We start from the raw sequence: 27,541 nt of genomic DNA on the forward strand, positions 1-27,541 counted from the left end.
CCAATAAAATGGACAACCTGGAGGAAATGGACAAATTCTTAGAAATGCACAACCTTCCGAGACTGAACCAGGAAGAAATAGAAAATATGAACAGACCAATCACAAGCACTGAAATTGAAACTGTGATTAAAAATCTTCCAACAAACAAAAGCCCAGGACCAGATGGCTTCACAGGCGAATTCTATCAAACATTTAGAGAAGAGCTAACACCTATTCTTCTCAAGCTCTTCCAAAATACGGCAGAGGGAGGAACACTCCCAAACTCATTCTACGAGGCCACCATCACCTTGATACCAAAACCAGACAAAGATGTCACAAAGAAGATGTCACAAAGAGAGAAAACTACAGGCCAATATCACTAATGAATGTAGATGCAAAAATCCTCAACAAAATACTAGCAAACAGAATCCAATAGCACATTAAAAGGATCATACACCATGATCATGTGGAGTTTTTCCCAGGAATGGAAGGATTCTTCAATATATGCAAATCAATGTGATACACCATATTAACAAACTGGAGGAGAAAAACCATATGATCATCTCAAGAGATGCAGAGAAGGCTTTTGACAAAATTCAACACCCATTTAAAACACCCATTTAAAACCCTCCAGAAAGTAGACATAGGGGGAATTTTCCTCAATATAATAAAGGCCATATATGACAAACCCACAGCAAACGTCATCCTCAATGGTGCAAAACTGAAACCATGTCCACTAAGATCAGGAACAAGACAAGGTTGCCCACTCTCACCACTATTATTCAACACAGTTTTGGAAATTTTAGCCACAGCAATCATAGAAGAAAAAGAAATAAAAGGAATCCAAATTGGAAAAGAAGTAAAGCTGTCACTGTTTGCAGATGACATGATACTATACATAGAGAATCCTAAAGATGCTACCAGAAAACTACTAGAGCTAATCAGTGAATTTGGTAAAGTAGCAGGATACAAAATTAATGCACAGAAATCTCTTGCATTCCTCTACACTAATGATGAAAAATCTGAAAGTGAAATGAGGAAAACACTCCCATTTACCACTGCTACAAAAAGAATAAAATATCTAGGAATACACCTACCTAAGGAGACAAAAGACCTGTATGCAGAAAATTATGACACTGATGAAAGAAATTAAAGATGATACAAATAGATGGAGAGATGTACCATGTTCTTGGATTGGAAGAGTCAACATTGTGAAAATGACTCTACTGCCCAAAGCAATCTACAGATTCAATGCAATCCCCATCAAACTACCACTGGCATTTTTCACAGAACTAGAACAAAAAATTTCACAATATGTATGGAAACACAAAAGACCCTGAATAGCCAAAGCAATCTTAAGAAAGAAAAACGGAGCTGGAGGAATCAGGCTCCCGGACTTCAGACTATATTACAAAGCTACAGTAATCAAGACAGTATGGTACTGGCACAAAAACAGAAATATAGATCAGTGGAACAGGATAGAAAGCCCAGAGATAAACCCATGCACATATGGTCACCTTATCTTTGATAAAGGAGGCAAAAGTATACAGTGGAGAAAAGACAGCCTCTTCAATAGTGGTGCTGGGAAAACTGGACAGCTACATGTAAAAGAATGAAATTAGAACACTCCCTAACACCATACACAAAAATAAACTCAAAGTGGATTAAAGACCTAAATGTAAGGCTAGACACCATCAAACTCTTAGAGGAAAACATAGGCAGAACACTCTGACATAAATCACAGCAAGATCCTTTTTGACCCATCTCCTAGAGAAACGGAAATAAAAAGGAAAAAAAAACAAATGGGACCTAATGAAACTTAAAAGCTTTTGCACAGCAAAGGAAACCATAAACAAGGTGAAAAGACAACCCTCAGAATGGGAGAAAATATTTGCAAATGAAGCAACTGACAAAGGATTAATCTCCAAAACATACAAGCAACTCATGCAGCTCAATACCCAAAAAACAAACAACCCAATCCAAAAATGTGCAGAAGACCTAAATAGGCATTTCTCCAAAGAAGATATACAGACTGCCAACAAACACATGAAAGAATGCTCAACATCATTAATCATTAGAGAAATGCAAATCAAAACTACGAGATATCATCTCACACCGGTAAGAATGGCCATCATCAAAAAATCTACAAACAATAAATGATGGTAAGGGTGTGGAAAAAAGGGAATGCTCTTGCACTGCTGGTGGGAATGTGAATTGGTACAGCCACTATTGAGAACAGTATGGAGGTTCCTTAAAAAACTAAAAATAGAACTACCAAATGACACAGCAATCCCACTACTGGGCATATACCCTGTGAAAACCATAATTTAAAAAGAGTCATGAACCAAAATGTTCATTGCAGCTCTATTTACAATAGCCAGGACATGGAAGCAACCTAAGTGTCCATCATCGGATGAATGGATAAAGAAGATGTGGCACATATATACAATGGAATATTACTCAGCCATAAAAAGGAATGAAACTGAGTTATTTGTAGTGAGGTGGGTGGACCTAGATACTGTCATACAGAGTGAAGTAAGTCAGAAAGAGAAAAACAAATACTGTATGCTAAGACATATATATGGAATAAAAAAAAATTGGTCAGAAGAACCTAGGGGCAGGATGGGAATAATGATGCAGACCTACTAGGGAATGGATGTGAGGATATGGGGAGGGGGAAGGGTAAGCTGGGACAAAGTGAGAGAGTGGCATGGACATATATACACTACCAACGTAAAATAGATCGCTAGTGGGAAGCAGCCGCATAGCACAGGGAGATCAGCTCGGTGCTCTGTGACCACCTAGAGGGGTGGGATAGGGAGGGTGGGAGGGAGGGAGATGAAAGAGGGAAGAGATATGGGGACATATGTATAAGTGATTCACTTTGTTATAAAGCAGAAACTAACACACCATTGTAAAGCAATTATACTCCAATAAAGATGTTAAAAAAAAGTGCCTCATCTTTGAAGAGATTTATGGAGCGAACTATGGCAAACACAGGTTAATGATAACTTTACATCACAAAACTGAACTAGGTAAAAATTCCCAGAACTAATGGAAGAAACTGGATTCAAGCAGAACAAGAATTAATAACACAGGACTGAATGAACTGAGGAGGATGATTAGAATTTTTATGACTTCTTATTTGAAATATTGTTGGTACTTTAATGTTTTGTTTTTCTAGATTTGAGACTTATCATGACTTACAATTAGGTAAAGTATACTTTTGTAAACAAAGATGAAACGTTTACTTTTTCTCTCTGATTCCTCCAGAATCCAGAAACCCTCAAGTATTCTTTTTATAGAAAAATAGTTATTTAAGTTAAGTAAAGTGAGAGTCTGTTTTTGTAACAGGACACAATTGGATACACTGGTTATATTACCAAGACCTTGACTGGAACGTGATATGTGAGAGAGATGTGTATAGACTCAGATATGACCAGACAGATTTAAATAACTAAAGTTGACTTTAGGAAGTCAGTAAAGTCCCTTGGGAAAATTGGACTGGTACTCTGGTACCAAGGTTCCTAGGAGCTAACCAGGTGAGTAAGAAAGGTAATTTCCTGGTAGGTTCCAGGAGATTCAGGATATTTTTTGGACCTCAGGAAGAGAGAAATTCACCCAAAGTTATAGGTATTGCAGGTAAAATCTTACTGTGAGACTTTGGCTTAGCTTAAAGCCTCAGAGGCTTTAAGAGTTCACTCTGAGATTCCTTTCCAGGAAAGTTTTTAAAAGAGCTTAAATGGTCAGTCACTATTCTTGCTGCACTATGTAATTAATCAGGCCAAGTTTAATGCAAACGAATTAGGTTTACTGTAATTATCTTTGGTTGAAAAAAATGGTGATGATACAGAGGAAAACTGTATCTTTGTAGATTTTAGATTCTAATCCTGGTAATTGTTTTTGAGGTTTTGTTATATACCTGTAAACTGGATTGGATCTTGAATACCCCTAGTTCCCTCAATTAACTGGCTGTGACTCTCCAAACTAATGTTTCCAATTTTCTCCCACCCTTCTGATTTGGAGTCACTAAGAACAAAGACTGCCCTTGCGTCTCCCTGGAAGGGACTCTACCAGATCTTCCTCACTAACCTGATGGCAACCAACCTGCAGGGGCTTGAACCTTGGGTACATATCTCACAACTGAAGAAGTCCCCACCTAATGTTGGGTCCTGTACACCCACTGAAGACCTCAAAATCAAATTGAGAAGTAGCCGATGTTGAGGTAGACTGCTGGACAACTAAACTTGACACCCTCTCTTCTTCAGCGTTTACTCTGGCACTGGCCTGTAAAGATAACATCATCATCCATATCTCCCAGGCCATTGCTTGGGTGTGTGTGGGGGTATCCTTTTAGATTGCTGGATTTATCATCAAAAACTCTGATGTATCCATGACGTTAGAGACCCTCTGGTCTGTTTCCCTCTCTCTGGTTAATAACCCCAAACTTGGGGAACTTTGTATCCAGGCTTTGTATACAAAGAAAGGGACACAAGGCTAAGGGGAAGCAAACCTTTTGTCAGGGCCCTACTTCACTAAGCCAAGGCAACCTGTTGCACCTGGATTAACACTTCTGAGGAAGTTGAGGCTCAGTTACATAAAAATACTGAACAAGCCACTTGCCTTAAACAGGTGACTCTTTCAATGGGGTCTTTCTTTGACTTATTTGATTTTGATTAGTTTGGGTCTTGGGGCTGAAGAGCATTCCAGATATTGGAAATTATCCTACTTTTCATAATCATAGTGAACTCCCTGAAATGCTATATTCTTTCAAAGGCTTTAAATTCATGTTTGCAGCCACTGACCACCAACTAAATGATCTCCCTAAGAGTGGAACTTCAAGAAAGCAATGAAGAGAATGACTGACTTAGAAATTGTGACCCTGAACTCTGTGGCCTGTGAATACCACCGATTAAGTGAAAAACATCCTGACCTGTGAACACCACACAAAGGACCATCAAAAACCATGAGAACTTCAGAACGGTAGCTGGGAGTGGTGCTAATACCTTAAATTTTGATCACATCTCCCAGTTAAGTTGAGGGTCTGATCAAAAGAGGCAAAAGAGGGGGTGTGATTGTTAGAAAAGAAACAACAGTCCCCAGATGGAATCACTTGTGCTAAGCCCACATCTCCAAACCGGCACTTAATATGTAAGCTAACTGCAATTCCAAACATCCCCAGGAATGTAATCTTAACCAGCCAGTCTGGAACTTCCTGATCAGCACCAGTGAGGACATCTATCTAAGGAAGGTGACCTTGACTGAAACAATCTGCTCTTTCCTTGTCGCTCCCTACTTTCTTCCTATAAAAGTCTTCCATTTCATACAGGTCCTCAGAGCTCCTTTCTGTTTGCTAGATGGATGCTGCTCAATTCATGAATTGTTGAAAAAAAGATAATTAGATCTCTAAATTTACTCGGTTGAATTTTGTGTTTTCTTTCCAAACCCTGTTATTTTCACCTAGGGTTATCAGAGATAGATCAGAGAAACTTTGTGTACTTGAGTTATTGAACTTTTTTTTTTTTTTTTTTTTTTTTTTTTTTTTTTGCGGTACGCAGGCCTCTCACTGCTGTGGCCTCTCCCACTGCGGAGCACAGGTTCCGGACGCACAGGCTCAGCAGCCATGGCTCACAGACCCAGCCGCTCCGCGGCATGTGGGATCCTCCCAGACCGGGGCACGAACCCGCGTCCCCTGCATCAGCAGGCAGACTCCCAACCACTGTGCCACCAGGGAAGCCCGAGTTATTGAACTTTTAATCTAGCATAATTAAAAAGAGAGGTAAACTATTTTTCTGTGGTTTTTTCCCCTGTAGGTGAACATTTAGATACTACAGAGATGACATGTCACTAAGACACATGGTATGAATATATAGGAGGCCCATATCTGGACAAAGACATATGGTAAGATTGAATGCTGTTTCCTGTTTCCAGCTGAGTGGCCTTAAGGCAAGGCTCATCTTTTTTAGCTTCAGTTTTCTCATAGGTAAAATAGAATAATAATATCTACTTCATTGGGTTTATAGAATTAAATGAGATAATATATTTAAAGTTCCTAGGAAACTATCTGGCACAAAATAGGCTTCAGTAAACCTAGTTTTAATCATATTTTCTTTATTTTAATATATATGTTGGAGCAGAAATGGCTGGTTGCCTCCCTTTCTTTCTTAGTAAAAAAAAAAAAAATTATTCTGGATGACAATGTGCTTAAGATTCAACTTTCCAGCTTTCCTTACAGCTATAGAAGAGTCAGAGAGAAGCAGCAGTTTTTTGTGGGCCTTTTGGAAAAGTGACTTAAGAAAGAAGACTAAGCTGGCATGAGGTTGTTCTTTCTTCCCTAGAATGTGGCTGTGAGGGCTGGGCTCTAGCAGCCATATTGGACTGAGGAGTACCCTTGAGGATGGGAACTCAGTACAGTAAATGATGGAACAGGGAGCAGATGGTTCCTGGATCTCTGACACCATGGAACTGTCATACTTGCTTTGAACCATGTATGTAACTCCTTTTATATGAAGAGAAAAACACTTCTATCTCATGTAAGTCATTGTTACTTTCTATCCCTGTTACTAGCAGCCAATGCAATTTCTAATTGACATACATGTTAATTCACATTTAGACAATTCTGAAATTGGGAGATGGCTTCTAGTTTTTAAAATAATTTTGTGTATCAAGAAAATAGGGCATCTAATTATTGATGGTATCTTAAAATCAAGAAAGCAGAATACTATTCTTCCAAGCTAGAACTTGTTTTTTTCTATTTACTACTTAGAATTAGGTAGCAAAAGGAAATAGTTTTCTAATTTAATCCCCATATAGTTTGAGTCTTGCCTCTGTTGGGGAAACAGAACTTAGCAGGTCAACAAGAAACATTTGTTGAATTAATTTAACAGTGACTTTCTAAAGTAATTTATGACATGTATTTTCAAGGTTTTATGATTAATTTGTTTCTAATAGATTTTAATTTGTTAGTGAGTACAGTTAAAAGATTCCTCCCATGGACACACTGATGTACACCTACACAGAAAGCAATTCCTCCTGAAGAACAAAGAGCTGACTGAACAGCTTCTGCACAAGAAATGATAGAGGAACCAAGACCCAGCATCAATAGGAAACACCCCTATCACAGTGATCTGCAGTAGAGAGGGATACCACTGAGAGGCCTGTGCACAGACTTGCCCACCTTGGTGCACAGTGAGGAAACCCCCCCCCCCCGCAATTTAAAGGACACGTTAGACCATATTTGAAGGAAATCCATTTACTAACCTTAGAGCATCTGCCAAACACATGGGGAACTGCTGGAACTCTCTCCAGGGTTGGAGGTGCTGTGCATGGATGGGAAAACAGTCCAGACACTGTAGCCAGCCTGCCAAGGCCACTGCAGCATGCCCCAGGCCTGCACTAGCTACAGCCATGCTACCAGGGTGGCTTTGGTGTGGTATATATCCTAGGCCACTCTGGCTCATGTTGCTCCAGCCATCCTGCCAGGGTGGCCACAGGACACCCTGTCCAGAGACACACCCCCACCCCCGGCCCATACCTGCTCCAGTTCCAGCCCCCCTCACCCCTAGGCTGAGCCTGACCCAACCAGCCTGCCAAAGGTGCCCAGCCCACACAGGGGATGCTCCTTACACAAGGCCACCTTTAAAGCCAGGAGACATAGCTGTCTTACCTAATTCATAGAAACAAACCAGAAAGTCAAACAAAATGAGGAGACAGAGGAATATGTTCCAAATGAAAGAACAAGATAAAACCCTGGGAAAAACACCCTAATGAAATAGATAAGTAAATTACCTGGATTTAAGAGTTCAAAGTAATGGTCATAAAGATACTCACTGAACTCGAAAGAAGAATAAAGGAACACAATGAGAACTTCAACAATGAGTCAGAAAATATAAGAAAGAACCAATCAGAACTGAAGACTACAATAACAAATGAAAAATACACTACAGGGAATCAATAGCAGATTAGATGATACAGAAGAATGGATCAGCAATCTGGAAGACAGAAGAGTGGAAATCACCCAATCAGAACAGCAAAAAGAAAAAAATTTTAAAAATGATAGTTTGAGGTACCTCTGGCATGGCACAACATCAAGCCTACTAACGTTCACATTATAGGGGTCCCAGGAGGAGAAAAGAAAAGGGCTGAAAGCTTCCCTAACTTCGTGAAGGAAACAGATATCCAGGCCCAGGAAGCAGAGAGTCCCAAACAAGATGAACCCAAACAGATACACCCCAATACACACTGCAATGAAAATGGCAAAAATTAAAGATAAGAATATTAAAAGCAGCAAGAGGAAAGCAACTAGTCACCTACAAGTGAACCCTTATAAGACTGTCAGCTGAATTTTCATCAAAAACTTTGTAGGCCAGAGGCAGTGGCATGATAAAGTGCTGAAAGGAAAAAAAAGGAAAAAAAACTTATAACCAAGAGTACTCTACCTGGAAAAGTTATTCAGAATTGAAGACAAGATCAAGAGTTTCCCAGACAAGTGAAAACTAACGTAGTTCATCACCGCTAAACTGGCCTTAAAGAAGACCCTTTAACATTTTTTGTAAGTGAAACGAAAAGGCCATAAACAGAAATATGAAAATATATGAAAGAAAAAATCTCACTGGTAAAGGCAAATATATAGGAAAGGCTGTGGAACAGCCACTTAAACTAGCATGAAGGCTAAAAGACAAAAGTAGTAAAATCAACTATAACTACAATAGAAGTGAAGGGATACACAAAAAGATGTAAAATATGACATAAAAACCAAAATGTTGGCAAGGGGAGTACAAATGTAGTGCTTTTAGAATGCATTCTAACTTAAGTGACCTGGGGCTTAAAATAAACTCATATACATACATGAGAGAAAGATGAACTTCATGGTAGCTGCAAATCAAAAACCTATTATGTACAAAAAATAAAGAGAAAGGAACACAAACATCACATTAGAGAAAATGATTAAACCATAAGGAAAGAGGCAAAGAGAATAAGAAAGGAACAGAGAAGGGCTACAAAAACAACCAGAAAACAATAAACAAAATGGCATTAAGTACATATCTATCAATAATCACTTTAAATGTAAATGGACTAAATGCTCCAATCAAAAGACACACAGTGGCTGAATGGATTAAAAACAAAAAACAAGACCCAACTATATGCTGCCTCCAAGAGACTCACTTCAGACCTAAAGACACACACAGAGTGAAAGTACAGGGATAGAAAAAGATACTCCATGCAAAAGGAAATGAAAAGAAAGCTGGGGTAGCAATATTCATAGCCAACAAAATAGGCTTTAAAACAATACTGTAACAAATGACCAAGAAGGACATTACATAATAATAAAGGGGTCAATCCAAGAACAGGATTTAACATTTGTAAATATTTATGCACCCAACATAGAAGCACTTAACAGACATAACAGGAGAAATTGAAAGTAATACAATAATAGGGGACTTTAATGCCACTTTCAACAATGGATAGATCATCCAACCAGAAAAAAATCAATAAAGAAACACTGGCCTTAAATGACATACAGAACATTCCATCCAAAAACAGAATACAGATTCTTTTCAAGTGCACATGGAACATTCTCCAGGTAGGTTATGTTAGGCCACCCAAACAAGTCTCAATAAATTTAACAAGACTGACATCATACCAAGCATCTTTTCTGACCACAATGGTATGAAACTAGAAATCAAAAGAAGAAAATTGCAAAAAACACAAAGAAATGGAGGTTAAACAACATACTACTAAATAACCAATGGGTCACTGAAGAAATCAAAGAGGAAATAAAAAATACCTTGAGACAAATGGAAATGCAACTTTCCAAAGTCTATGGGACACAGCAAAAGCAGTTCTAAGAGGAAAGTTCATAGAAATACAGGCCTACCTCAAGAAATAAAAATCTCAAACAACCGAATTTGACATCTAAATGAACTATAAAAAGAAGAAATAAAGCCTCAAGTTAATAGGAGGGAAATAATTAAGATCAGAGTGGAAATAAATGGAGACAAAAATAACGGTAGAAATGATCACTTAAGAGCTGGCTCTTTGAAAAGATAATGAAAACTGATAAACCTTTAGCCACACTCATCAAGAAAAAAAGATGGCCCAGATAAAATCAGAAATGAGGGCCTCCCTGGTGGCGCAGTGGTTGAGAGTCCGCCTGCCGATGCAGGGGATACGGGTTCGTGCCCCGATCTGGGAGGATCCCATATGCCGCGGAGCGGCTGGGCCCGTGAGCCATGGCCGCTGGGCCTGCGCATCCGGAGCCTGTGCTCTGCAACGGGAGAGGCCACGACAGTGAGAGGCCCGCATACCGCAAAAAAAAAAAAAAAAAAAAAAAAAAAAAATCAGAAATGAAAGAGAAGTTATAACTGACACCACAGAAATACAAAGAATCATAAGAGGCAACTATAAACAATTATATGCCAGCAAACTGCACAACCTAAAAGAAATGGATAAATTCCTAGTAACATTCAATCTTTCAAGACTGAATCAGGAAGAAACAGAAAATCTAACAGACTGATAATCAGTAATGAAATTGAGTAAGTAGAAAAAAACAAACAAACAAAAACTCCCAACAAACAAAAGTCCAGAACAAGATTGCTTCACAGGGGAATTCTACCAAATATATAAAAAGAGTTAATACCTATCCTTCTCAAAATATTCCAAAAAAATTAAAGAGGAAGGAATACTTTTGAACTCATTCTGTGAGATCAGCATTACCATGATGCTAAAACTAGACAAAGACACCACACAAAAATTACAGGCCAATATCCCAGATGAATACAGATGTAAAAATCCTCAACAAAATATAAACAAACCAAATTGAACAATATATTAGAAGAGTCATACACCATGATCAAGTGGGATTTATCCCAGAGATGCAAGGATGGTTCAGTATCTACAAATCAGTCAACGTGATACACCATATTAACAAAACGAAGGACAAAAACCATATCATCTCAATAGATACAGAAAAAGCACTTAAAAAAATTTAACATCCATTCATGATAAAAACTCTTATCAAAGTGGGTATAGAAGGAATACACTTCAACATATTTAGTGAAGGCCATATATGACAAACCCACAGCTAACAACTTATTCCATAGTGAAGAGCTGAAAGCTTTTCTTCTAATATCAGGAAAAAGACAAAGATGCCAACTCTCACCACTTATATTCAAGATAGTATTGGAAGTCCTAGCCATAGCAATCAGACAAGAAAATGAAAGATATCCAAATTGGAAAGGAGAAAGTAAAACTGTCACTATTTGCAGATGACATGATACTATACATAGAAAACCATAACGATACCGTGAAAAAACTAATATTAGAGCTTATAAATAAAGTTGCAGGATACAAAATTTATATGCAGAAATGTGTTGCATTTCTGTATCCTGTGTAAAGAGAAGGTAAGAAAACAATCCCATTTACAGTTGCATCATAAAAGGATAAAATACCTAGGAATTAATTTAACTAAAGATGTGAAAGACCTGTAGTCTGAAAACTAAAAGATACTGATGTAGAAGATTCAAGATGATACAAAGAAATGTGGAAAGATATCCTGTGTTCATGGATTAGAATACTTAATATTGTTAAAATGTCCATACTACAGAAAACAATCTACAGATTTAATGCAATACCTATCACAATACCCATGGCATTTTTCACAGAACTAGAACAAATAATCCTAAAATTTGTATGGAACCACAAAAGACCCCAAAGAGCCAAAGCAATCTTTGCTTTGCTAAGCAAGTCACATATGCTTGGAATCCTCGTTGTCATATAAGTTAAACCAAATTCTAAAAAATAAGCAAGCAGACAAAACAATCCAGAAGTAAGGCCCTTTCCCAACTGATTACATTAAAAAATTACCCAGAGGAAATCGTGATTCCTATCGATTGCTGCTGTTTACACTCACTTGTGGCATTTGGTTATTTTGTTTGACATACAAGGTTTGAAGAAGAAATCAGTACTATTAAGTATAAAATAAGTTATAAGGATATATTGTATAACACGGGGAATCTAGCAAATGTTTTATAGTAACTATAAATGGAGTATAACCTTTAAAAATTATGAATCACTATATTGTACACCTATAATACTGTACAGCAACTATACTTCAATAAAAAATGAATAAAATTAAAAAATCAAGACATCTCAAATCAGGGTCCTTCAGAAAGTATAATGTAAGCTTCGCCTCTCCCCCCACCCCACCCCACCCCACATCTCTTATTTCTAAAAGGAGTCAATTCCTTGAAATCTAAATAGTGAGACAGTCATTTTTATATTTGATATGTACATTCTCTGACACTTTTTCTCATGCATTTACTTTTCTGGTTTTGGTAAAGCATTACATAGGTTTGAAATCTTAAGAGCATTTCCTTTAACAGGGCAAGAAGAAAACTCTGCCTGAGGCTCTAACTGACAATCAGAGAAGGAAACATACCTATTTTCTGCAAAGTGGGATTCATAACAGCCTTCCCTACACGGTATGAAAACAATGATACAAACAAATATATAAAAACAGCAGGGAAAGGTGCCGAGTGAAACTTGATTACATAATGCCCCTAGAAGCCTGGTCTGAGGTGTATTTAGTATTTTGATAAAAGTCCCACAATATTTCAAGAGGAAAAATGAGATTGTAAGTAACCCCTAGGGTGCACGGCAAATTTAGAACACAGACCAGGAGAGTGGGACAGAGTTCCTTACTTTGTCTTCCAGTAAAATATCTGCACCATCCCAGACCAACAGATATTTATGATCTCCAGGAGGAAATTTCTAGCAGGAAATCTTTCTAACCCTCATTATCAGAAATTCCAAACTCCTTCCTGCTGTAAAACATAAGCCTACTTTTAAACAGCTTATCATAATCCCTTTATTCCTTCATGCCTTCTTATAGCCACGACACCTCTGCTGTACAAGACCCTTTCTGCCTATTCTAATTTCTATTCAAATTCTAATTTCTAGTTTTCTCAGCTCTGGTGCTTAGAGTCTGCATTCTGCAATTAATATTACTCACCACTGTTAGAAGTTTCATTCTTGCCTCTTTAATTTTTTATAGTATGAAATTCTCCAGGTCAGGAACTGTATTAGTTCTATATCCTTCACAATGCTTTGAATACAGTATATGATCATTGAGTGCTTTTTCATGGTCTGGTTTCTCTTTATTTTAGCCAAGTATATTTATTCATTTATTCCCTAATTAAATACTTGTTGAGAATCTACTGGGAGCTGGAGGAGTGGTGATGAAACCCCTAGTGACCGTCCACATTTTCTGGCTGACTTCCAGTTTCCCCACTAACACCTTCTGTGGCTGGAGGCATCTTGAGGTCCTCGGTTACTTGTCCTAAGGTAGGACATTATCATCAAGGCTTGAAACAGAACAAGAGGAAAAACTCCTCATGTTCTTTGGACCTTAACCACATGGCTCCACATGGGTCTGCTTATTATTCTAGGCTACATACATAGGGATAGGGTCAAGTAGGGTAGAAAAATAAAAAAAGAAAATCATTATGTTTGTGCAGAAAGACTGACCTACAAGGATGTTCACTCCAGTGTTATTGAAATCAGAACAAAATTTAGAAGTAGCCTAATTAGATAAATTGTAGAAGAATATCCACAGATGTGAGGAAATGCAGAGACTGTTGAAAATTCAAGTTACAGAACAGGAGGTATTTACAGTAGGTCATTATTTTTACCTTTAAAAATCTAATGGGGGAAAAAATCTAGAAGGATAAACTTAGAAGTATTAATGGTGCGTATACCCAAGTGATGGGATTACATATGATTTTCTTCTCTGAGCGTATAAGCACTTTCCAAATTTTCTAAAATGATCTCTGAGCATATAAGCACTTTCCAAATTTTCTAAAATGATTTCTTCTCTGAGCATATAAGCACTTTCCAAATTTTCTAAAATCAATTTTCTAAAACGATTTCTTCTCTGAGCATATAAGCACTTTCCAAATTTTCTAAAATGAGTCAATTTTTTTTTTTTTTTAATTTTAAGGAAAAAGGAGATCAGGAGGAGAATTCTCCCAGAACAGAAGAGACACTTCTGACAAAATTCACCCTTTTACCACAATGCTCAGGGCCCCACGGATGAAGCCTGCTCTAAAGGATGATCTTCTACTGGCCTTATAAAGGAAAATAACAGTGCACACACGTTCTCATCTATTTTTCCAAATTTCGTCTCTTCAAATACATGTATGGTAGATGAATGAACAGATGTCACTTTTTCCCTCTCACAAAGCACTGCTTTGTTAAGCAAGTCACACATACTGCTTATATAAGTTAAACCAAATTCTAAAAAAACAAACAAATCCAGAAGTAAGGTCCTTTCCCAATCAACTACATTAAAAAAATTCTAAGTAATATTTCAATGGTGTTTAGAGCAAGAGAAATTTTTTTGTATGGATGGAAGGTGGACTCAAAGGTAAAGAAGAAATATATGGAGAGAGTACCCCATGTCTCCAAATGAGGGCTGCCAGGAGCACCAAGATTTACTGGGGTGAGAGGCAGAGATGAAGGATAGCCTTACCTTGGTCTGGAACGTACAGAACATGTGCGTTAAGAATGGATGCTCCCAGGCCAAGGAGAGAACTCTCTTCTCTACCATTGTACACTCCACATCGTCGTCCATCAAAACCACATCTTTCTTTAAGGCTTTTATTGCGAAAAATTGATTGGTTTTCTTGAACTCTGCTAGGAAGACCTAGAGGGAAGGGGAAGACACTTTATTTGGATTCATACTCATTAAAGAAGAGTCACGAAGTCCTGAGAGAGATGTATTGGGTGAGAAAAGATGACTTCTCCAATCCTCCTCCACCCCCTTTATGGAGACAAATAGAGCTTCACAGGTGTGGGATGATACGGAAGGGTTTCATCCTCTCTCTACCTTTCAAAGGGTTTCACAAAACTACGGTGCAATTGGATGGGTTATTCTCAGCCCCTGAAAAATTCTATTTAAAAAAGTGTGCCCTGTCTACCCAGGGACCTGAGTAAGTTTATAAAAACATTCAGAGGCAAATATGTATTGAAGGAAGCAGCAGCAAGTAGTGGAAGGAAGACTTGATTGTTCTTGAAGTATCACTGAAAATGAGCATAAAACCTTACTCTAAGTTTTACCCACTTTTTCAAGGCAAAAAAAGAATATGTGAGGAATTGAGCTTTCCTGATGTGCTTAAAGAATGGACAGCATTTCCTCTGATGGCACAGACACTAATATTATCTTCAAGACCTACTATGTGTCAGACATTCTGCTATGTGCTTTACATGTGCTAATTTTAGTATCTATTTAATTCTTAGCTCAGAACACTCTGCAACACAGAGAGATAGTAATAATTTTAAAAAAACTAGGCTCAAAGGGTAACTTTCTCAAATTCATGGAGCTACTCAGTGGGAAATCTGACTCCAAAGTTTACTTTTTCCACTTGATTTCATGAATCTTGTAAGAAAGGACACCAGACGGCATGTAATGGAGAGTTTCACCAACTTTCACTTTTGCAAATGATGCAGCCACAGATGATTGACAGGAGTAAGGACATGGCATTTGGAGACAGAAAGCCCCAGCTCAGGCCTCATTTCACAGATACTTACTAGCTGTGGGAATGTGGGCAAACAAATTAACCTCCCTGGGCTGCTTCAGTTCCCGAATGTGTAAAAGTGGTAACTATCAACACACTGCTGACTTACAGGACTGTTGTGAAAATCAAATACCAGGTGGGAAAGTGATTTGTGAACTGTAAAATGCTTTCTAAATGACAGTTACTGGAATCTAAAGAACAAAACAAATGGATGTATATAACAAAACAGAAAGTGACTCACAGATATAGAGAACAAACTAGTGGTTACCAGTGGGAAGAGGGGAAGGGGGAGGGGCAATATAGGGGTATAGGATTAAGAGATACAAACTACTATGCATAAAATAAGTAAGCAACAGGGATATATTGTATAGCACAGGGAAATATAGCCATTATTTTGCAATAACTTTAAATGGAGTATAATCTATTAAACTATTGAATCATTATGTTATATATTTGACACTAATATTGTAAATCAACTATACTTTAAAAAAACACTTGCCATTTGCTTCTTTTAGTGACTTTTAGGGAATGTTGACGTTAATGATGTTACACCAATAGTGAAAATGCATGTGTCTATGTTTAAAATAATACAGTGCAGACACATAACTTTGGGGTAGCTGGCTTGATACAGGGGGTAGAGCTTAGATGAGAATTCAGGCAAATGAATGATGTACATACATATCCCCAGAAAACATGCAATTTGTTCTCCTGGGCCTAAAATCGATGGAGAACCAGAATATAGAGGCTACCGTTTTGGTGAGGAACCATACTTCCTATATACAGTGAAAAGAAAGAAGAAAAACAAGTTTGAGTATTCTTAGTGTTGGAAGAAAAGGAGATATGGCTGCCCCGTTTGGCTCTGGTGCTTCATGCCCCTCTCCTTGGGCCCCACGGTGCAGCCCCCTCAGAGTGCAGGGATCCGGGGTCCTGATGGTGAGGGGCTTACTGCTTTGGACACAGAGCAGAGGATACCTGAAGCTCTCAGCTGTCCCTTGGGTTATTTACTAAGGCATATAGGTTTAACTTAATGTCTTCTTAACCTTGTTGAAAAGTAAAATCAACACGGGAACAAAGAAAAGCTTTTCTTTAATAATTAAAAGTCCTCTTTTGGTAATTGCTTCTTTCAATAAAACATCCCCAAACCAGCCATAAACTAAGAAGCTGAAAAAAAAAAAGCCATTTCCATCTCTATAATGTGCTTTCAATTTTTGGAAACAGTTTATAAACTGCACATTAATTGATGCTAAATTTTAATGAAGACTGGCTGTAAAATTGCCTATGACACTCAGATTAACACCAGACGAGCCTGCTATGGTTCATGTTATTGTGGAAACAAAATAAACGAATTAATGGATATCAGCTACAGTTTGTAGGGCAGAGTGGATTCTGCCAAAGGCAATGCCTTGGTATTATATAGAAACCCCAACTGCAGCACAATGTCATTCAGCTATGGCAATACCCAGTTACATTATTATTAAATAAACTGGGTAAGTTTTGCAGCCCAAGTCTAGTGAGCAGGTGCTGAGCATAATGCTGGTCTTGGTTGCACAAATTCATGGAACAGTAGTCTTTGGCTAAAATTTTCCTAGACATTGCATCCAATATAAATATAAAACAACTGAGAGTTCCATTAATACATGTGATATCCTTAATATTCAAAATAACCTAAAAGCCTATATTCCATGACATCCCTCTTTACAATCACTGGCTTGAAAATCTCCTCTTGTCACCGAGAGTTGATTATAATTTCTTCCATTATGTCTCCTTCCTCCTCTCCTTGCCCTCTGTGACTGACTAATGGCCCATAACCTGAGTGAGTGACAGGAAGAATTTAGAAGAGGAACTTCCTCCGTGGAACTTTTCCTAAGATGCTCAAGCTAGGACCGTGTTCTGGGCTGAATTGTGTCCCTTCCAAATAACTGATATGTTGGAGTCCTAAACCCCAGCAGCTCAGAGTGTGGCCACATTTGGAGACAGGGTGCTTATAGATGTAATTATGTTAAAATGAGGTCATTAGGGTGGGTCCTAATCCAATATGACTGGTGTCCTTATAAGCAGAGGGGGTTAGGACACAGACATGCACACAGGAATGGCCATGTGAGGACAAAGGGAGAAGACAGCGTGGACACCCAGGAGAGAGGCCTCAGGAGAAACAGCCCTATCCACACCTTGATCTTGGACTTCCAGCCTCTAGAACTAGAGGAAATAAATTTCTGTTGTTGAAGTCTCCCCATCTGTGGTATTTTGTTACAGTAGCCCTAGCAAACTAAAACAAGGCTGAGGACATTTGGTAGAGAAGAAATCATACAGAAGGTAAAAACCACACTCCAGGTTTGAGAAAGGAACAAAACAACAACAAAAAACCCACCAACAAAACAAAAATATCTGTGAAACAGGAACCGGCTGAGGCACCTTCTCATTTCTTTGGTGTCCAAAGATACTGAACACACAAGCTTGTGGGACGAACACCTTCCAAGTCAAATGGCTTGAATCGTTGTTCCCAGGAAGCAGAGGCTGCTATTCCCCAGAGCTCCCCGGGTCCCTATTTATTCAGATGTCTCTCTGCCCTCTAACATATATCACATCACATGACAGTTCCTGACCAGGAATGTGCTCTCTGCACACCCATGCGTGGTTCAGTTCCACCAGTTCAGTTCCACTGGCCAGATTTGCTCTTCAATTTCTGGAAGTTGGGCCACAGAATTCTACATACAATATCATACCTTGCCAAAACTTCCTTTCCCCAACATTTTGTGCAAGGTAAAATCCTCGATTTTTAATTTCATATGTAGAGATGGTCTTTCTACGTTAAGTTCAGGTTCTGGACGATGGCCTACTTTCTCCATCTCATCCAAGGGAGACTCCCAGGAGATCCCCTGAGGCTCTGAAAATGGCAAATCAGTGGTTAAAAGGAAATAAGGAACAGCGGAAGGTCGTTCTAGCTACTTTGAGAACATGCTTTCTTTTCCACATCCCATTCTGAAGCTCCATTCAGAGCGATGCAGAAAGGGGTTCCTGCAGGGCAAAAGCAGCACCTCCTGCCTGGGAGCCTGGTATCTGGGGGGTGGACTGTGTCTCTTTATGCAACAGACTGGGGAAAATATCAAGTTAAGAAACATTCCAATCAGCAAAAGACCATCTATGCAACAGGAATGAGCACTTCTGATAATGCCGAATCACGGACAAATAGGGATTTTAACCAAATTGGAGGAAAAATGATTCTCCGTTGCTTGCGTGGCTCACAGGCACAGTGGCATCAATTTCTGTGACCATGTGGGGACGACGAAATGGCTAGCAGATCATTATAAAGATCTGAAATGCATCATTCGCCACAGTCTTCGAGTCAAGATGCTACCTACCTTGATCATGTCTGAGACACACAGTCTACTCCTCTGCCCGGAGACCCTTCCCAAATCCAATCCAAACCCTTCTTTAAAAAATTTTCAGGACAATTTATTCCTCACCCCCTGCCAGAGAAGGTGTAGAAAAACTTTTCTGGAGCCTTCCTCCGATCCCCTTATAACATTTCTTTTTTTAAAATGGAAATACATTGACATGTCACATTGTGCTAATTTAAGGTGCATAACATGTTGATTGACACATTTATCTACTGTGATAGCACTAGATAGTTAGCACCTGTATCACATCACATAATTATCATGTCTTTTTTTGTGGCTGGAATAATGACATTTATTTTCCGATCTCTAGGTTTATCTTTCATATTCTAAGTCCAAGGAAAATAAGTATTTTATAATGTATGCTGAAACTATTCAGAATCACATGGTCATATCCTCTCATGAAGGACCTTCAAACAGGAGGCTGGATAAACTTCCATAACATCAAAAATGTTAAGGACGTTAGGCTATCCTTCCCCTTTCTAATCTTTTTTTTTTTTGAGTTTATTTATTTATTTTATATAGCAGGTTCTTATTAGTTATCTATTTCATACATATTAGTATATAGATGTCAATCCCAATCTCCCAATGCATCCCACCATGCCCCCCACTTTCCCCTCTTGGTGTCCATAATCCCCTTTCTAATCTTAAACTTTCCAGAAAAGTCTCAAAGGTGCAGAATAAGATGGTCTGTGGTATTCCTACCATAGAGCTCTATGGAGGATTTGTTTCTGTAAAACTGTTTAACCACGGCAGGGAGTAATGTTCTAAAATTCTAAGGAAAAGTTTGTAATTGTTTCCTCCAGAGATGGCTGCATTTTCTTCTCCCACCTCAACCTCTCACCACCACCACCTGCTTAGGAAGGTTTTCTAGTGAGGTATATTTTGGTTTTACAGTACTTCAAAGAAGTAGGAGACTCTTTGTTGGTGGCTAGGTCTGTAATCTCTAACTAGAAAAGAATCATTTATCAGGCCAGGTATGTGGAGAAATTAAATCCAGAGGACTCAGGTTAATCAAGATGAATTACTGATGATTCTACGGTGGATCAGGATAGCTACCTTTTTTCCCCGGTGCTGGTCCATACGACAGCTTTGCTTCACCTTTTATGGAGCGTGGGAGACCAATTTCAACTGGACCTTCTCTGAAGATGTGTTCAGAGTCTCTTAAGCAGCGAGCCTGGGTTACAAACAAAAGAGTCAGACTACCCACCCACCATTCACGGGACAGTGCAGCCTGCTGTCCATGGGCATGAAAGCCATTTCAGATCCCTAAATGTGTAGGATAACCGAATCTCTCCCTCCCCCAGCACTCTCTTGGGGATCTCATATCCTGTGGATGTCTATCATATTTTACGTACCAGCAGAACGTATTCGCTTCCTGCATACTTTTCTGGGGGCTAACTGGTTTATCCCATGCTATCCACATTATTCGGTCACAAATAAGAATCAAAGGCCAATGGATGGAAAAATAGCTTACGTGGGCAATGCCAAGTCTTAAAGAGGGTTTGTCCTTGGATGTGAGGATTCGGCATGCTAGTAAGTAGCAAGGCAAAAGTTGCCTTGGACTCAGTGTTTTGAAGGCATTCTAGGGATGATTCTAGCAAATAAATGTTTTTTTCCCCAGGCTATTATATAGTTGTCATATATAGGTATAAACCTGGCAATGAATCCTCAATACTTTTTTTTTTTTTTTTTTTTTCTTTTCTTTTTTTGCAGTACGCAGGCCTCTCACTGCTGTGGCCTCTCCTGCTGCGGAGCACAGGCTCCGGACGCGCAGACTCAGCGGCCATGGCTCACGGGCCCAGCCGCTCCGCGGCATGTGGGATCTTCCCAGCCCGGGTCACGAACCCGCGTCCCTTGCATCGGCAGGCGGACTCTCAACCACTGTGCCACCAGGGAAGCCCTGAATCCTCAATAATTTTAATGAATTTGTTTCTGCCCCTGCTCATTCCATGAAGAATTTAAGATCTTATAAAGATCCACATAATCCAAATGCATTAAAGAAGTAAGTATCTCAAGCGGGGGATGTGGACATGAAGATGAAAGTCAGTGTCAAGGCAAGTACTCGGAAATAGAGTCCACGTTGCCCGTAGAGTTGCTACAGATCACAGAGCGAAGGGACTGGAATAGTCCTAGTTGAGCTGAAATTGTGGGAACTTGTCCCCGAAAAGCCGTTCCTACCTGTTGAGTGCTCTCGATCATTGCCAGTGCTTCAGCCATTAGCTTCTGGTTTATGCCACAAAGGTTGGCAACCTTTGTCTGGCATCTGTGATGTACGTTCATGCCACAGGCTGAAAGGAAGAAAGCGACACCTTGAGCAAGGGCAACAGAACCAACTTCCACGGACTTTGCACGTGATCTGTTTTAGGTGCATGTTATGTCCAAGGAATCACTGGCAAATCCCCGGCGCCATCTTCCCGGCAGAGGGAGACACTGAAGGCAAACAGACTAGGGCAGTGCTTTTACGACGCCACCGCACATTCACCTCTGATTCCCTGAGACCTTCACGCACACGCCAGATGCTCCTCAGCGTGCTCCTGGGAAGTGACTCCTGCTCGAGGCAGAACCAGAGCCTGTGGATGGGGAGGAAGGCTGCTCCCAGAATGCATGTCCACTGTGCCATCGCTGAGAGTGAAAAACGGAGGTTGGCTCTGATTCCAGGGATGATCCCAGCAAATAAGTTGGCGGAAATGTGGAATGCTGGGTGGAAGGTCATTCACTGCCACTTAGACTGGAGTCCAAGCATCCCCTTTCCCACATGGGCTGCGAGAGGCTTCTCCACCCTCTAGGCTGAAGCCTAGGGTACAGCCTCAGTCGAAGTGGAAATTGAGACAGTGGGGCGGTCTGTGCATATGTGAGAGGCAGGGGTGAAAGGAAGGAAAGTGTCCGCAGACCGTATTCTCACCACATGGGAGAGTTGGGCTACTTGAACTAAATGACCTGTATAGGCTTCTAGCTCTGAGACCTACGATGCTGGAGGAGTATCCTGATCCGTTAGTCCTAAAAACAGCACGACCGTGCTGTGACTGTGGGAGCCTTCTTGTACTGGGGGTCGGGCACCTGTGTGTCTGTGTAAAGACAATATCGTTTCATGTCATTAGTCTTAGAAAATGCAAATTCTGCTTATGAAACATCACCGTTATGCCAAAAAAAAAAAAAAAGCTAACAAAGATTTCCCAACACCAGCAGATAGAACTCTGATCTCACATCCTGCTAGGTTCTATAAAGGTATATCAACAGGGATTGTTACCGTGGAATTAGGTAGGAGAAGCTATAAAATCATGCTGTTTTAATCTTCTTACCTTATTACTTGCCCATTTGTGTGCAAAAACTTAGCACAGTGATTGGCCTCCGACAGGTATTCACGAAAGACAACTTTTCTTTCATCTTTATTATTTACTACAATAAAATACTCTTGAAATATTTAGGTGAAATTTTAGCCACCTTCACCTTTAGTTTTCACTGAACAGTTCACAACAAGACAAAATAAAACGGCACTTTCTAGTAGGTAAGCATAAACTATTACTCATCCCAGTATAGACATAAAAATCCACCTGAAGTGGAACCTTTAATAGAATAAAGATGCTGCTCATAATGGCTTCTGCCCTCTGAATTCTGCCTTGTTACCTTGACTCCTCCTGGGCTCCTGGATGCAGGTTTTATGCTGGGCGGCCCCAGTTCCTACTTATTTACTGCAAGGCAGAGGGAGGCACGTAGCGAGCATCGAGCACCTTGCTCTTTAAAACTGTAGCGGATCTAAGCTCCTATCTGATGTGCAGTGAAGAGAGGCCCCGTGCCCACTAGGATCACAACGTCCTAAGTCTGTTACTAACCTAGTAGATGATAACTGGACCTCGGGGAGTGCAAAGAGTCCCTCCGGATAACTAATTTCATGGCAATTTCAGTGGCGAGAGAAAGGAGACAGGGTCAGGAGGAGTGGGGGCCCTACTTAGGAAGGAGGCTTACAGGAAGAGTAAGAAGAGAGAGTGAGGAAGATGGGGGAAGAGACCCAGGGGAGAGAGTGAGAGGCGGAGATGCAGATGAGAGGGGCGGGGCAGACAGCGCCCAGCCTCTCGGGGTTCCAGCAGGAACAGGGAGGGACTTGGGGAAGGAGAGGGGGGAGGAGAGGGGGGAGGAAGGGGATGAGAGAAGAGAGGGAGTAGGGTTCAGGAAGCACAGGAGGACAGGGAATGAGGAAAGAGAATGGAAGGAAGAAGGAATGTTTGAAAAGGACCAAACCCAGCAGGGCGTGGGAGCCCCGCCAAGGAATTGTCCTGGAAGTTCTGAGCTCAGAGGCACCATCGTGCTGTGGGGACCAGCTCGGGCCTCTGCATGTGGGGCGCCTGGGCTCCAGGGCAAGAAAACCCGACGAGTGAGTGCATCACAGGAACAGGAGCGCCATCAAACGGGGATTTGATTATTCCTGTCCGTTTGTCCCAGCAGAACACTTCCAATATTACCTGTTGCCTACGACTCTTAAGGACACTCTATACAACGCCCAGCCCACCCACCCACGGACTCTTACACAGGTGTAGAGAGGAAAATGCGTGGTGGTACTTTGGGTGATGGAGGGATTGTTCAGGTGAATTTTGACTACCTGTGGGTTTGCCTTCGGTAATGATTTGGAGACCTAACCCCTCCCACCTCCATTAAGATGTCACTCCAGGCTCCACCAGACACGTGGATGCAACTGGGATGAGGACAGGGAGGCAGCTAAGGGTGATCTTCCTCCTTAGGTCAGCGCCCTTTATCACTTAAAAGATACAACACGCATTAGCCAGTGGCATAAGTTAAAATGGGGCTGCCCAGAAAAAATAAAGTGGCTTCTGTGTTTCATCAATACCCTATGATAAACCAGAATGCAAAAGTATAGTTAAAAAAAATGTATATGTATGTTAATTAACACAGCATTGTAAATCAACTATACTTCATTAAAAAAATTTTTTTTAATAAAATAAAATACAAAGGTCCCTGAGCGAGGCAGCTGTTTTGAGTGTGATCTGGGCACTGTCCTTCCCTCAGCTGCACTCCAATGGCAGAAGGTACTTTGTTAGTTCTTGCTGGAATTTTTCCTCCCTACCCCCTAATCCTGGCATAACAGCATCTCGGTTTCTAAAGGTTATTGCCTTCGCAGCCTGGACTTCCAGAGAGAGAAAGCTCTTGTGCTTTTTCTCAGGGTCTGGCTGAATAACTCCATGGTGGAGAGCAGCAGGCTCAGGCCCTGCTCTCAGGCCATCAGAATCAGAGCTGGGCCTCTTCCTGTGCACGTGGAGTTCACAGCACGCTTTGGAGACAGGCTTTCCAGCTGAAGTCAGGCAGTTTTCTGCGCAGAACTATCCAGCAGCGAAACAGACGTGCCAGGCTCGCTCCCTGATGGAGCCACAGACAGAATCGCACTCGCTGGTGCTAAGGAGAGCGGCAGGGGCAGGGCTGGGGCTGCAGAGGTCAGGAAGGGGCAGGTCCAGGGGAGGGAGCCAGTCAGAGGAGAAGCAGGCAAGTACCACAGAAGGCCTCGGGCCAGGGGCTGTGACATTTGACCTGGATGACTGGGCACTTCTCTGGGAAACAAGGCATGCGGTGGGGACAGGTGGAAGGAAAAGAACAGCAGTGCCTTGTTATCGGGGAACTTCTCATTCGGGATCACGGGGCTCTTCCGGGCTGGACGGAGAAGCCAGTCACCTCCATCCTCCCCCCACTCCCTGGTTCTCTCCATCAAAGCTGCAAATCCAGCCGCAGGGGGTTCCAGGGGGGTCACGCTCATTAGACTCACCGTCACACTTGAGGCCTTGCCTCGCCAGGCCCCAGAGCAGGGTCCCACAGTGCTCACAGAAGGTGGGGCTCTTGTAATTGTAGACCTTAAATCTGTGCGGCATGTCGATTTTGAACCTCTCCTTGTGGAACTGAAAGGGAAAAAGAATGCGTGATGGTCGGTGTGTCCCCACTTCCCCACTTTTCACGTCTTAGCAGAGACTTTAGCACAGTGAACAGAATAATAAAAACACTGTGGTGATGTTTATTAGAACCCATAATTTTTACTTGTCAAGCCTTATAGTCGTGTCCAAAGAAGACAAGGAGCCGTTAGCTCTTCTAGGTCAAGGGCAAGGGGGGCAAGATACACATATCAAGTAAGCTGGAGATGGCTGAAGTCTGCGGCCTTCCCACAGATGGGCTAAGATTCCAGGAAGAGGAGACCAGCGTTATTTATTTAAATGGGAGCTAAGTAAACACACTTCCCCCTTTCTATATATATATATATATATTTTTTTTTTTCTTTCCTTTTCGGTATGCGGGCCTCTCACTGTTGTGGCCTCTCCCTCTGCGGAGCACAGGCTCCGGACGTGCAGGCTCAGCAGCCATGGCTCACAGGCCCAGCCGCTCCGTGGCATGTGGGATCTTCCCGAACTGGGGCACGAACCTATGTCCCCTGCATCGGCAGGCAGACTCTCAACCACTGCACCACCAGGGAAGCCCTTCCCTTCCTATTTTAATATAAATATTTCCTTTTCTCTTTCAACCTAGCACTAGTGCTTTAACCTTCGGAAGATGTTATATAATGCCTCCTCTAGAGACATCGGTTTATTAGTGCGGGAGCCCAAGGTGGGAAGCCTTTTCACACTGCTTATACATGAACTGAAGAGACAAGAGGTAGATAACTGTTCTGCCAGGTGCTGTGATAGACACGTCACATGTGTTATCTTTTACATGTGTGATATCTTATACAACCCTCAAAATACCTCTTTTGAAGCAGCCTCTGTTGGTATCCTGCTTTGATAGGTGGGGAGATTCAGCACAGATAGGGCCAGACACTTGTCTAGGTCACACAGCCATGAACTGAGCTGGGATATCTATGAGCCTGACAGTCCGAATCTGTGCCCATCCCCTCTCTCACCACTACTCTTCGCTCTCTCAAAATAAATGTGATGGTTTAAGGGATGGAGAGAAGGGAGATGACAGAGGGATGCTGATAGTAGATATAGTGAAGATTTTCTTTTTTAAAGTGTTCTAGAGTTTAAATTCTCCCCTTTAATCAAACTTATTAACAACAACAAAAAAAATCAGGCACTTTGATTCCTGGCAAGAATACCAATATTCTTGTGCAGTATAAAAAGTTTTATTTACTTGAGACTTAAAATCTCTACAAAAGTTTTTAATTAAACAATTTCTTTAAGAACATGTATAGTAAAGTGGTCTTATTTGTTAAAGGAATACATGTTCTCATGGTGGCTTTTGGTCAGCATTTAGTCTTTAGAATGGCTATTTAGAATGGCTTAAAAGCTGCCCAGAACTTACTGGAGATATTTTCAACCAAGAAAAAATGCCTTTCAGAACTCCTATTTCGTAGAAACTTTTCCACATAAATATGAACAAGTGATGTTAAGGTCCAGGCTAGGAGACTTCTACCTCAAATCCTGAACCCAAGTCTAAATGGTTCAAGATGTGTCTGGGAAAGACTACAGATCTGTACTTTCCAACATGTCACTCACCCACATGGGCCAAGGGAACACTTACAAGGTGTTGAAAAGATGTGCTGTAAGTGTAAAATACGTACTGGATTACGACAACTTTGTATGAAAAAAAAACAGGGCTTCCCTGGTGGCGCAGCGGTAGAGAGTCCACTTGCCGATACAGGGGACGTGGGTTCATGCCCCGGTCCAGGAGGATCCCACATGCCGCGGAGCGGCTGGGCCCGTGAGCCATGGCCGCTGAGCCTGCGTATCTGGAGCCTGTGCTCCACAACGGGAGAGGCCACAACAGTGAGAGGCCCGCGGACCGCAAAAAAAAAAAAAAAAAAAAAAAAAAAAACCAACAATGTAGAATATCTCAATTTTGTATATTGATTCTATCCTGAAATGATAATATTGGAGCAGACTGGGTTACATAAAGTATATCGTTAAGATGAATTCCACCTGTTGCTTTTTCCGGTCTTTAATGTGGCTACTTGAAAGTTTAAAATTTTACCTGTGGCTCTCATTCTAGTCTTACTGGACGTTAGCCATTGAAGTTCACAGTCATGCTTACAATTTGTGATTTTTCCAGGAAAGCCGAAGGCATCAGGTAAAGGGAGCAGGCGGGCGGGATGAAAAGAGGCACTGTGATTTCAACGAACAAAAGCCTTAGTCTGGGAGACCGAGATCCGAATTCTAGTCCCAGCTCTGCCAGGTGGAAGTGGTTTATCTTGGACAAACTACTTCAACCTCTTTGACCTTTAGCAGAGTCACTCATAACAGGAGATTATCCCCTTCTGGCTCTAAATTTTAAAAGAAATTCTACTCTGGAAAAACCCAACCAATCTGCTCTCTCTTTGCCTACCCCTTTGCTGGAGAAAATCACACACCCGGGAGATGGCTGCCCTCAAACTCAAATGGACTTGCCACTGTGCCTGGCAATCCTGCTGCTTTTCTTGAATCCCCTTGCCTTGCCATCTCTGAGATAATTATTTTACAGCTCCTTCTTCCTCCTCAAAGACACTTGCTGCCTTCTTTCTTCCCCTAGTCCTCAGACTTCATCGAGGACCTAAGCCATCTAAGGGAAGCTCCCTCATCTGTCCTTCCCCAAATCTACAAACCTACCTTCATCTACAACCATCTCTCC

General features: G+C 41.0%; 1 protein-coding gene across 2 annotated transcripts in view; it reads right to left on the minus strand.

Moving 5' to 3' along the window:
- Positions 1 to 27,541, minus strand: part of PRKCQ (protein kinase C theta) — a 105,312-nt gene that overhangs the window by 57,985 nt on the left and 19,786 nt on the right. For both annotated transcript variants that reach the window (XM_060095410.1, XM_060095409.1), the window contains exons 7-11: positions 24,720 to 24,849; positions 21,131 to 21,240; positions 20,009 to 20,126; positions 18,278 to 18,438; positions 14,510 to 14,683 (exon numbers count right to left, since the gene is read on the minus strand). In XM_060095410.1, the coding sequence (XP_059951393.1) occupies positions 14,510 to 14,683; positions 18,278 to 18,438; positions 20,009 to 20,126; positions 21,131 to 21,240; positions 24,720 to 24,849 (693 nt within the window). The remainder of the gene's footprint in view (positions 1 to 14,509; positions 14,684 to 18,277; positions 18,439 to 20,008; positions 20,127 to 21,130; positions 21,241 to 24,719; positions 24,850 to 27,541) is intronic.

The sequence above is a fragment of the Mesoplodon densirostris genome, chromosome 4 (assembly GCF_025265405.1).
Source record: "Mesoplodon densirostris isolate mMesDen1 chromosome 4, mMesDen1 primary haplotype, whole genome shotgun sequence".
In the NCBI taxonomy this organism is placed as follows: domain Eukaryota; kingdom Metazoa; phylum Chordata; class Mammalia; order Artiodactyla; family Ziphiidae; genus Mesoplodon; species Mesoplodon densirostris.